Genomic DNA, 12,457 nt, shown 5'->3' with positions numbered 1-12,457 from the left:
TTCTTAAAACAGTGGGGTCTAATGTGCCTTCCTTTCCTACAATAATGACGTACAAATTTTCCTTTCTCTTTGTTAGATATATGTTATTGTCTAGGTGTTCTTCCATTAATTATTGCAACATTAGATTAAGTGTTCCTTGTACTTCTCCTTATTTGATCATTCATCAACTTATCAAAATGAAATCCAAGATGCTCGATCTTTCCAAAATAGTAACAAACATATTTTCCATTCTTCTTTTTACCTTTCATTCTTCTTTTTACCTTTCTCGTAGGAAAAAGTAGCAATAATCTCATTAGATTTAACAAAATTTGTAGATGTAGGTTTCTTACCAAGTACAATATAATTAGGTTCAGATCTCCCAACAATTAAGATATCTTCACTTAACCTTCCATATTTTTTTAAGAATAGACTTGACATCATTTAGCTCTTTCTTAGTTGCTTCCAAAGTTACATTAGTTTTAACAATCATCTCATCTTTTCTCTTAATAGTCCCAACAAGCATCTTATTAACCTTTGTAAGATCAATAATCACATTATCTTTCTCTTTAACCCCAATTGTGAACCTTTCTTTTTCTCTTTTGAAAATGATAACTTCTTCCCTCAAGGACTGTTAATTGAACACAGCATTTTCATGTTTTTCAACATATGACTAAACACACATTCATTAATGTCAGTGTTTGAATTTGATACATTAATCATCGAAGATGGGCAAGGGATAGAACGACTTTTTTTCTTGGACTTCATTATTGCAAACCGTAACCTAGGATCTCTTTTGAACAACTCTCAAAGTCCGCTCTAATACCAATTGAAAAAATAATTAATGTGACTATATGATAAATCAACTTGGTTTAACATTTGTTGTAACGGTAATTAAAACAAAAATAGGCGACGTAAAAATAAGAGCAGAAAAAGATCGATACAACCATTTTTTGTTAATGCAATTAGACACAACAGTTTTACATCTGCGAAGCCTTACCCAGGGAATGATTTTATTCAACACTCATCTGGATCACCTATTAGCTTAAGCCCAATCTACCCTTACATAAAGAAGTAACTGCGAGACCAATACCGACCCTAATTGTCACAAATCACTCCCCCAAATACCTCACAATACAATCAATAAACTCTCCATAGAATACCTAAAAGAGTGACAAAATAACCAAAAGAAAATACAACAAAACAATCAACAAAGACGCCCCAAAACTGTTCTTGATGTGCGGCACAAAACAACCTATTTATAGGTCTCTTCAAGTGGTCAATCAATCGTGCTTTGATAGGCTTTAACCTTCTTTAAATCAACAAATAAATCCTTGAAAAACTACATTGAATAAATCTGATATTTATCTCTAAAAAAATAGATCTTTAATCGTCAAGATATAATAAGATTTCCATACTAATCAAATCAACTCATGCTTCTAGTTTTGTCAAACATGTCACAGTCAAGTGGACCAAATTCAGCTTAACCAAAACGTGTACAAGGCCCAACACGATGGCCCAAGCAAAGAAACAGTTTTGTTATAATAGGACATGGAACAAACAGCAACTTTCCCAACAAAAAGTTAAAAATTTCCAAAGCTTCACATTTAAGAAAATTTATGAAATAATAATAGAAAAGCAACATATTGTAACCCTCCCCCCCCCCCCACAATTTTAGAGTAGAAAAAGAGTAGGGAGGTCAAGGCTTTCTTGTTTTTTGAATTGAGCAACAATTAATTTTTGCAATCAATCCACTTCTATATCGATTTGCAAATTAATTAGGACTGAACCCCCAAAAAAACCACCACCATTTTCAAAAACACCAAGCAATAGCAATTAGCATGCATGGTGCATACTTGGACTAATTAATCGATTATCATACAAAATAACCTCATAATTTATGCCCATTACAGCTTCAGAACAAATATCAATTTTAATACAAGCTTTTTTTCCAGTGTTATTTTAAAACTAAAACTAAAAAGCATCAGCATTTTTCTTCTAGTGATAGAAGAAGACTCGAGACGAATAATTAAAGCACTTCACATATCAAAACAAAAGTTAAGCTAATCTCTACAATAACCCCAAAACAAGAAAGTGCAAATAAAGTGATAAGAAAAAGTCAATTAAGACAAAATCAACAATTAAGTGGAGGTTCCACTAAGAACTAATTCATTACCAGTTACCACTTTGTGAGTTGTGACCGAAGAAGACTGCTGGTGCCCCAGCCAAAGATATGGCTACTTTTCTATTATTTTACATGATTTTTTCTTACCATTTTACTTAATTTTTTTATTGATCAAGACAAAGAAGTTGGTGGAAATTTGAGCATATTATCTACATTGCCTTGGTCACACTATTAAGTACGAGCTAAACCATATTTTCTTTTTAATCAATGTAATCATTACTCAAGGAAAATTTAAAGGGAAAAAAGCTTGATAAATAAAATCATATTTCAAAGTTCTAGAAATTTTATTACCTTCTCCTTTTTTGCAATAAAAGAGAATTGAATTGAAAAAGAGCTCCAGCAATGGAGGTGAAGAGGAAGCGGTTAGCTAGATAGCAATGGCTCTTGCAAATACTTTTAAAGTTTTGCGGCTATACTCCACTAATCCGCTAAAACATCAACAGCTTCCCTGCTGATAAAAATTTCAGAATCTGAAAAATTTAAGAGATAAAGGAGAAGAACCTTAATACGACATTTCATGCATGCTTCCGTCGCCCAATTTCTCCATCTCTTCTTGTGAGAGTAAAGTCTTCTTGTCACTGCTACCAGTCTTGTCATATGGTTGAGCCATTTTTTTTAGGAACTGCACTCCCAAGGAAAAAGAAGGCAAAACTTAGGAAACCGATCACAATGATCAGATATGAGAGCCATAGCTCATTAACTTCTAATATGGTAATTCTGATATTTAAATATCAAAAATATTAATACTTTGTATCATCATATATAAACAAAGAAAAACTGATACAAAAATCAACCTTCTCCAGGGTCTATGATCTATACATGATTTCAATCCAAGCACACAAGTCCGTAACAGACAAAATATGCTTTTTAGTATAAAAAGAACAGTCAGAAGGGTCTCAACTTATAATCTTACCACCTCAATGATTCATATAAAAGTAATTTTCTAAGGGAATTCAAATGACTTCAAAAGTCAAAACAACTCCATTTCATTACTATATCCTTGATTTATATATACAACTAACCATTGGAGAAAACCTTGATTATACTTTTGTTTATATATACAACTAATAATGTTATGGTCTAGAAGGCATTTATCTTTTTTATCCCAAGTGTTCAAAAAATTTTCAAGGATAAATGGAAGGACACACCTCTCTTGCTATATGCAGAGCCATGTCAGTGCTCAAATTCAGGTTTGCATCTTGTAAATGAGACAGTATCCAACTTGGCAATTTTGAGCGCTTGTCATGTCGGCTATATCTGCATTAATTAAAAAATCAACTAATAAATCAGAAGTCCAATTGAGCATGAAAATAGGAAAATTTTCAGGACGTGGAATTATTAACAAATAAAAGATAATAAAAGATGAGTAAGATACAGAAAAATCACCATGAACAGTCTAGAAGGCTCAAAATGTCATCTTACAGAACTCTAGCAAAGCTTTCTTATTGACTCCTTACTATACTAGCTAAAAATATGAAAGATGCCAAAAAGAAATAGATTCAATAAAGAAATACCAAACTTTCAGGCCCCATTTTCATAGCCCTTAACAAGCAATTAACAGAATAACAGCTTCCAAAAATTTCAAACATAGGATGTTTATTTCCAGCCATAAAATTAAGACAAACAATAAGAGCCATAAGTTCAAATACTTTGTGCAGGTAACTGAAAAAGGCAATTCTTCTAGCCCAAGGACACAACTTCTAATTTCAATATACAGGAAAAAGAGCAGGGAGATATATAAACCTCTTATCAGCAAATATCATCATCCCATAATCAGCCTTTGAACGGATAACTCGGCCCACACATTGAGCAGCTTGCCTCTGCTTAATAAAGTCCCATGGTCAAGAAAACAGGTGTCACATTTCATGATTACATGTTAAGGAATGCAAGTCTTTTTTTTTTTTGGTGACGAAGATGGATTTAGAATCATACCAAGGCGTCAAAAGTAAGAAAATCTCCTTCCTTTATCTGGAATGTGTCTCGTAAGTACTCCAACCTTGCCAGCAATATCCTGAAAGAAAACCGAAGTTTATTGACATGCAAACATGGAAAGTCTAACTTATGCTACTTCATTAATAGAAAACTATTGTAACTATAGATTGCCTATGCCTACAAAGTGCAATAAGCAAAATGGAAACTGGAAAGGTAATTAAATGATTTGATTTCACTCACTTGCTCAACGTATACTGGAAAGGTAATTAAACGATTCGATTTCACTCACTTGCTCAACGTATACTGGAAAGGAACACCAATCATGATTACTAGTCTGCCATAATGTTGATCAAAATCTATACCTTCAGCAACCTTTCCTCTGCAACATACATGAGAATTCCAAGTAATTTCATTAAGATGTGAAAAGTTACGTCCCCTCTCTTTATACTAGATACACTGCTAGTATGAAGAAATCATGATGAAGACAACCGGTTTTGGCTAAATGGAACCAAAGACAGAAACAAACTTAGAATGGCCTTAACAATCTAGTGACACTAAGCCCATGACCCTGTCTAACTACCAACGTATATGGCACACTCTACTAACAAAGATTAAAATTACACATTTCATTATCAATGGTACCTGGCAACAGAAAAAAATACTGCACCTCTTCCACAGTCACAAGCCCTGCGATAATTGTCCAGAGCCAATGTCGTTTCTACAACATCTTGCGTCTCAATGAAGACAAGCTTATGTTGCATTATTTCCTACAAGAGATGGATTAATAACATTTCATCTGGAAAACGATATATATCTACTTTCAGTACAAATATAAGGTTATTCACAAGAACCAGTCCTATATATAGGAGGCAAGGGAAAAAAATGAAAGAAAATAAAGAAGGGTAGAAGCCAGAAGGGAGTGAAAATTGCCCAAATTCCTTGCACATAAAAGAGAGAAAATATCCTCACCTTCAGAATCCCACTGTCATTCCAAGTGTTAATAATTCCATCCATGTATGAATAACTGACGAAAAAACAGACAATTCCATCAGGGACAACGGAGACCATCTCCAACAATAGCTTCCCATAATTCCTCACGACACCAGGATCACTTCTCATATCAAATTTGGTACTAACAGGAAGTTGATCGCTGCAAGAACAAGCTAAATGGTAATTGACACAATGACTATATTTATGAGGCTTCAATATCTTACAAGTTACAATTTTGTAAGTTTAAGGTAAAGATTAAAATATGCCTACCTTCCTCGTGTGAGAACCATTGGACATATGCAATCTCTAGTCAAGGACATTGTAAAGCTACGACTAACAACTGGATGAAAGTTAAGAAGGCGAGGGTACAGATCAATTGGGCTGAGTGTGCCAGATGTAATAACAACTGATTGGAATCGATCAAAAACAGGCTTTATGGCAAGTGAAGCGTCATGACAGCTAAGCTGGAATGCCAAATCATGAAGTTTAGTAATATTAGATGACTAAATAATATCAGATATTAATAATATTCTAAGTGAAAAAATGTGTAGAATACATTGGAATGCAAGCACTAGGAAAACCATTAAATTAGATTGCAGTGTGAAACAGAGGCATACAATGATGTCAACATGGAAAACGAATCATCTATATGACCACATCTGACAAATAGATGTTATGAAATTAAAGATCCTATACACAAAAACTAATAACAATGAAAATTTATCTTCTTCATTTTCTTCCCCTACAAAACAACACAGAGATGAAGCTTCCAAACGCAGGGTCTCAATAAAAAGGGGATTTTGGAAATTATCACAGGGACATGTTAATGGTAGGAAAAAACCCTTATGTTATTTCCATGGATATGGAAGTTTGCCAACATACTCAAATCACTAATTTAGAAAAGAAGAAGAATAACTAAGACCAACCTGCAAGACAGGATCTGGAATATGTGGCATCCTTTCATCAAAGGGTTCAATAATAGTTGAAAACCCACGACCATAAGTGCCTACAAGAGTTGCAAAGTCACATATTGTTTGGATGTGTAAGAACTCATCTGTGTCAGTTATTTCTAGGGTCAACATGAGTGAATGCAAACGATCATAACAAAATTTCAATGTTTTCTGGTCAATTCCAGCATGACTACTGATAGAGGCAACAAAACCAACAGGGCTTTCTTTCTCAACATTTTCAGTGTCCAGTCTACCACTTAGATACTGAACCAATCTACGTAGAACATGCAAGAAGTGCTCAGCTCGACGGATATTTCCAGGTACAGCTTCCTTTAGAATATCATCCGGTAAGGCAGGATTTGAAAGCCAGTTGTCTGTGACTGCATGGGAAAATAGTAAAATTGATGGTGTGCGACTATCATCAAAGCAAAGAAAAAGTGATGAAGACATTTAGAGAAAAAGAACTTTCCACATACTAGGTAGGTTTCCTCCCAGCACCAAACCCTCCACAAGTCGGTTGTATTCAGCACGAAGTATGCTTGTATCAGTGGCCTTGAACCTTCCTACCATGATCCAATTCAGAAATTGACAACGGTATAATCCCCGAGAACTAATCTAAAAGCTGCGCCAAAATATTTATGGAGAACTACTTGAGGCATAAAGAATCCTACTAAAAGAATACATACCTATCAATCTCTTGACTTATCCTACTAAGATTCCTTGTCGCTCCTTCAAGTGTCTGTCTCCTAACACTAACACTAAGTGCTTCAATACACACATTGTCAATATTATGAGCCTCATCAAAGACCACAACGGACTCTTTCTGCATTTCCTTTGATATGATTCCAGCCACCTTTGGATCAAGCAAATATTGATAACTATAAACAACCACATTTGCAAACTGTACCATATGTCTAGCCAAAAAGTACGGACACCACCCTTTCTCCTTCCCAAAGGCCCTCAACTCCTAAAAGAACAGTGCCAAAAACAGAGATTACAAAAATGTTACATCAGTTGTAACATAATCAGTCCAATATAAAGATAAAATCATTCCTTTTGTCGTTAAAATTTGTGTTCCTTTTACTTTTTAACTTCAAACTAATATTGTAACAAAAACACTTTATTCTTTGCTTTTTAAATTGTTGCGCATTTTGCTTTCTACTTCCGGACGTAAACAACCAAAACGCTACCTAAATAAACTTCAAAACTCGGTTCACAATTGGAAACCGAAACTCAAATTATACACTGGTTATATTAAAATACCTGAAGGGTATAAACTCCGGGTGGCAACACGGCGGCAGAAGCAGCCTTCTCATAACTCTCAAAAAACTCACACGTAGTCACATCGGTATTCTCCTCCGCCAAAGCTCGAACCCAACTCGCTGTCAACTTCCTACACCCAGCATCCACCGAATCACGGTTCTCCGCGGCTACAACCGTTGGGTTGACGCACAAGTTCTTCCTGGAGGAAAGCCCCATAGCAAGAATCCTAGCTTGGGGTCCTAAATGTTTAATCTGGTAATTATGCAAAATCTTTAATTCGGCCAGTGTTTTTTCCATCTCGTGGACAGTGCGCGTACAGTAAATGAGCTTCATGGGGCTTTGAGGTTTGGAGAGAGAGTAGCTGGTGATGAGAGATAGTAACGCGATGGTTTTGCCGGTTCCGGTAGGCATTTCGAGAAGGCAATGTCCTTTGGCATCTAAGGTTCGTTTCAGTTCGATCATGTAAGAGTACTGTTCCGGGTAAATGTGATCATAAGGGAAGTAGACGGTGACGTCTTCGATTTGGAACTTCATGGTTTTCTTTCAAGTATTTTTTATGGATTTATTCGGATTCAAACAAGGTAGATAGTTTAAGGTTCAGAGGGTTGCAGAAAGAACGAAGACTGAGAGTTCATTCACTTCGACCTTCGGCTCCATTGGTCGTTCATCTGTTCTGGTTTGAGTTGAGTTGCTTTACTTCTCAAATAACAGAAAATTACAGTGGACCAATAGCTAGCCCGAGACTTATGCTTCACTTCAGCACTGGGCCCCTGGCCTTTTAACTGCCGAGCCATTAAAACCCCCCCCCCAACCAAAAAAAAAAGTATTTGACTTTGCCCTTTTCCCAACCTAAATTTAAAAGGGTTAATATACGGCCTAAACTTGATAATTGTTTCCATATTTGGGGTTGAATCTTTTTCTTTAAGTTAAGCCCTAAACTTGGAAATTATTCTGACATTGGTATCTATACTTTTTTATTGTTCAAGTTAGTCCCTAAACTTGATAATTATTTCCATATCAAATCAAGGCCTAAACTTTTTTTGTCCAAATTAATCCTTGATATTTCATTAAAAAAGGTTGGACCAAAAAAAATTTTCAAACGTCAATATAGAAACAATTATCAAATTCAAAGACTAACTTGAACAAGAAAAACTATTTAAACCCCAATGTGAAAAGAGTTACCTAATTCAAACCTCAATTTGGTAACAAATGTCAAGTTTAAGAACAAATTTAGATAAAAAAAATGTTCAAGCCCAATGTGAAAAATATTGCCAAATTCATCCCCAAACAGTGTACAAACCCATTTAAAAACCTTTAAAATTTGAGAGTAGATGTTGATTAGGTTTCATTGTCATTGTCTCTCAACATCCTCGTTTCACAAATGTTTCAAATCTTGGTTTTCTATGCTTTAACCTTTGTAACCAAAAGAAATATTTTGGTTATGTATTCGTCAAATAAATTGCCTTTGCATAATTGTATTCAAGTAATGCTTAAACTTTACAGATTCTAGGGAGCTACAAAACGGAGGAGTCAATAAGACAGTATAACATACAAAGTTGAAGTTCAGATTGCAGGTTATAAAGCTGAAGTTGAGTGCAGTAATCGGCCATTTACAACCACAGCCATCAAACTTGCAGCTTTGTCAATCAATTAGTACGAACTCTTACATCTATGCATATAGAAAGTATAACAAGCCTCTTAATGAGACAGGAAGACAGCATTTCATCATGGGTCAATGAACCTCTCATTCTTCTTCTGGTGTCTTGAATGCTATGCCTTTTATTGCATGCCGACACTGAAACCTGTAAAGAATGAAATAGGTTATAAGCAACGTTGGGACAACCTCAATTCATACACTTCTGTGAAATCCTCTAAGATAATTTGATTTAAATATTGAACCATATGTAAAGACTCGCTTTCAAGTTAAGCAACCTTCAACAAGGTAACCAGCTGCTAGGTTTTCTTGTAAATGAGTGCAAGAGAACATCAATACAAATATTGATAGTCACTTAACATCTACCAAAGTGGTGGGGCACCTTAGTTTGCCAATATCATATGTGTGAATCACCTTCTGCATGCTTGAACTAGAAAAGTATAACCTAAACATACAGCTTTAGAGTTGAGAAAGACTATGTTCTCAATGTCAATATGGGGATTTCACAGTCAGCTTGAAACCATTCTTACAATGACATTCATGGCCGTGTACTACAGTCTATTATTACAAAATCAGTCTCTTAGTTTAAACCAGAAGTTCAAAAGATAATTTTGAAGATTGAACCATCTTGACTTTACCTATATTAAACCTTTTCCCTGCTTAAATTTTTTCCAAAAAGGTTTATTACATAGAAGGGGATCTTAATTTTCCATTTGAACCAAAATAGTTGGATCTGAATTCTGAACTACAGCAGTTGACAACAATTATGATACAAAGTAAATAAGTTAGATGCAAAGAAGCCCTGTACCAGATTAGATCATTTGAAGAATCTATCCCTGTTGATCTGCCAGGCAGTGAATTGTGATCCTCATCAATTTTCAAACCTTGGGTTCTGCATCTAAACCGTAACCTGAAAGGCACAATCTGGGAAAGGAAAGATGCATCAACTTACTGCTTACAAACTAAAAGTGGAAATAGCAATGCATATAGCTAACACTAGTGCATAAACAATTTGTTAAATTGTAGTTTATTTTATGATTTCATGGGAGATCTGAGCCCCCGCTTTACCTTTTTACTGTATCTGAAGTCACGTTTTGGAAGAAAATGCAAGGGCAGATTGAGTGAGGTGGGAGCTTTAACCATCAGAAACAACTTTGTAGGGCCTAGAAAACAATGAACAGACAGCCATCAATTTAACTTGCACAGATTCACTTGCATTGACAACAGAAATACTTCAAGGAACTACCTGGATAGGAACTGGAACCTGCATCTTTCGAAATCAATGCCCTAATAGCCTGTTAAACAGAATAACTATTTACATGGCGCAAAAAGTGCGGTTCATAATTGAAGTAGAAACAGCAGCAATAGGTACCTTCCTTGAAAGCCATTCTGCTGTTTTGCCTTTGATGAAATTAGCTTCAGCGGACGGAGCAGGATTTGCATGCGAAAAACACAACTGATAAACATGCTGAGGCCGAATTGGACTTGTACCAAGGACCAAAATAACCTCATGAATGTTAGGGATTTGACTTATTAACAATTGCAACGCACTTTGAAGACTTGAAATTGTACTCATAAACTTTTCCATCTTTCTGATCCCTTGCTTAACCTCTCTCATTCTGCCAATGTGCTTTCGTCGCAAAGATGCCTTTAACTCAGTTTTTGCAAGATCCACCTCCTAAAACTCACAATTCTTAGGGTGCAAAAAAATTATAAAAATGATAAATTTAAGGGTTTTTTTTTTTTAAAGTGCAAATAAATGAACCAACAAAGCTAACATACCAATTCTTTGTATTCAGTATGCATTAAGTCGAATTCAAGAGTGATATCCTGCAAAATGCTGGATATGAAGTATAATTTACTATGTAATTAGTATTATCCTATACAACATTGTTGATTAAAATAAATGTATTTAAAAGGAACGGTTAAAACTTTAGAATTTCTATGATATAAAATAACAAACTGATTAAATATAAGCAAAAGGATGATGGATTCGAAAGGGATCCATTCGTTAAAATTCATAATAAAAAACAGAGAAATTAATTATTCATTTTTTTCTTATGAGGAGTAAAGAAAGCAAGGAACATACGAAGGGATTTGCTGATGCATGTAGAGAATGAAACCGATGGTGTCCTTGACGACATGGAAGATGAGGGAGCCGTCCAAGCACTCGGCCGTCGTCTCGATCTCCGTGAACTGTATCTCCGGCTCTGAGCTTCCTTCTCCTTCCGTCGATTCCATTTTCTTCCCCCACTTTGGATCCTTTGAAAACTTTCTGATTTTATTTCTTTCCTTTTTTTTTTTTTAAATTTGAATACAAGATTAGAGGCGGGATACAGAATCTCCGCGGTCGGAATAGAAGTATAGAACAGGTGAAAACACGTGACCCAGCTCACGTGCTCTGGAAACATTAAAAATTATTCAACGCTTCATATAATCTTTGTTTATGGTCCAATTTGTTACTTCACTTGAACATTTTTTATTAATTTAGTATTTAAATTTTTGTTCGATTCGATATTCAAGTTTAACTGTTTTTTTAATATGAAATCTATTTTTTTTATTTGGTACCTAAAATCTATTTAACAAACTCTTTATGCACATGTGCTAGGTATATGCATTGCTATTTCCAAAACGCTTAGGTAAAATGTTTTATTAAGTCATTATTTAAAGGGTAAATTACATCAACAGTCACTCAATTTTGGGTAGCTAACAAAACAGTCACCTAGATTTCATTTCAGTTACTCAACTTTTGAAAAATAACAAAACAGTCACTAACGTTATAAAAAATTGACAAAATAATTACTGATTAACAGTTTTCGTTAGTGTCTTAATGAGAATACTCATGTGGCCAGTTAACTTGTTGGTTGGATGTCCACAGTGAAAACCCAGCTAATTTAAGAAGAAATTAAAAAAAAAACCTAAAGAAACCCCTTAACAAAGAAGAAGAAGGGACTAAAAAAACAAAGTCTTCTTTGCCTAATTTGGCGGGGTCTGATTCTTTGCCATTGAAACACTATGTCTTTGCTCTTCTTCTTCTTCTTGGCTCTCTTCCTCTGTATCCTTTTGCCATTGTTGGCAGGGTCTTGTGTTTTTTCTAGATTGAGATGTGGTTTATTGTTCGAATCCCACGTCACTAGGAGGCAGCTACAGAAGTGCATTGGGGCACCTTTTCTTCAAGACCAAGGACATGGTTCAGGCTGTTGAAGCTCTTGACTCCGTACGAAACAAAGTCTCCTTTTCTGTTTTTGGGTTTCTTGATGGAGAGGTCTCCTTGAAAGGTAAGGCCACTCCCACCCTATGTTAACCTCACTAGTCATCACTTGATATAATGTCAGCATGTTTATCTTTAACTGGCAGTACCATGTTTCCATATTGTAATTGTATGACTAATAACCAAAATTGACTTATGGGTTGGTTCATGCATTAGCATCTAGAATCCCATTTATTCATCTTTTCTGTGAAACTCAATTAATGTGATGTGAGATTGTGGATGTCATCTCCACTGAT

At 35.2% G+C, this 12,457-nt stretch overlaps 2 protein-coding genes across 3 annotated transcripts; both read right to left on the bottom strand.

Moving 5' to 3' along the window:
* Positions 1-913: 913 nt before the first annotated feature.
* On the bottom strand, positions 914-7,985 carry LOC107914545 (general transcription and DNA repair factor IIH helicase subunit XPD). The gene is made up of 12 exons (XM_016843489.2): positions 7,297-7,985; positions 6,720-7,000; positions 6,510-6,592; positions 6,010-6,413; positions 5,354-5,547; positions 5,063-5,243; positions 4,736-4,860; positions 4,383-4,472; positions 4,094-4,172; positions 3,905-3,981; positions 3,310-3,418; positions 914-2,783 (listed from the first exon to the last, which is right to left on the bottom strand). Exons 1-12 carry the CDS (start codon positions 7,828-7,830, stop codon positions 2,664-2,666), a joined length of 2,277 nt encoding a protein of 758 aa, XP_016698978.2. The 5' UTR covers positions 7,831-7,985; the 3' UTR covers positions 914-2,663.
* Positions 7,986-8,746: 761 nt separating this feature from the next.
* Positions 8,747-11,341, bottom strand: LOC107914555 (uncharacterized). 2 transcript variants are annotated; one of them, XM_016843499.2, is made up of 7 exons: positions 11,040-11,341; positions 10,733-10,790; positions 10,323-10,628; positions 10,197-10,245; positions 10,019-10,113; positions 9,759-9,874; positions 8,747-9,098 (listed from the first exon to the last, which is right to left on the bottom strand). In XM_016843499.2, the coding sequence occupies exons 1-7, from the start codon at positions 11,189-11,191 to the stop codon at positions 9,041-9,043; spliced, it is 834 nt and encodes a 277-aa protein (XP_016698988.1). In that variant the 5' UTR covers positions 11,192-11,341; the 3' UTR covers positions 8,747-9,040. The 2 variants fall into 2 exon arrangements, with proteins under 2 accessions (XP_016698988.1, XP_040955758.1); XM_041099824.1 differs by having other exon boundaries at positions 10,733-10,780; positions 11,040-11,234.
* Positions 11,342-12,457: the final 1,116 nt, after the last annotated feature.

The sequence above is a fragment of the Gossypium hirsutum genome, chromosome D08 (assembly GCF_007990345.1).
Source record: "Gossypium hirsutum isolate 1008001.06 chromosome D08, Gossypium_hirsutum_v2.1, whole genome shotgun sequence".
NCBI lineage: Eukaryota > Viridiplantae > Streptophyta > Magnoliopsida > Malvales > Malvaceae > Gossypium > Gossypium hirsutum.
This window is presented reverse-complemented; position numbering and strand designations above follow the sequence as displayed.

Excerpts from the sequence above, each read along its gene's own strand:
- LOC107914545 (XM_016843489.2), bottom strand. The coding sequence starts at position 7,830 with ATGAAGTTCCAAATCGAAGACGTCACCGTCTACTTCCCTTATGATCAC. Across the intron at positions 7,001-7,296 it reads CCGGAGTTTATACCCTTCAG|GAGTTGAGGGCCTTTGGGAA; the intron begins GTATTTTAATAT and ends CTGTTCTTTTAG. Across the intron at positions 5,548-6,009 it reads TTCCAGATCCTGTCTTGCAG|CTTAGCTGTCATGACGCTTC; the intron begins GTTGGTCTTAGT and ends TTGGCATTCCAG.
- LOC107914555 (XM_016843499.2), bottom strand. The coding sequence starts at position 11,191 with ATGGAATCGACGGAAGGAGAAGGAAGCTCAGAGCCGGAGATACAGTTC. Across the intron at positions 10,791-11,039 it reads ATGCATCAGCAAATCCCTTC|CATTTTGCAGGATATCACTC; the intron begins GTATGTTCCTTG and ends CTTCATATCCAG. Across the intron at positions 10,246-10,322 it reads CAGAATGGCTTTCAAGGAAG|GCTATTAGGGCATTGATTTC; the intron begins GTACCTATTGCT and ends TCTGTTTAACAG.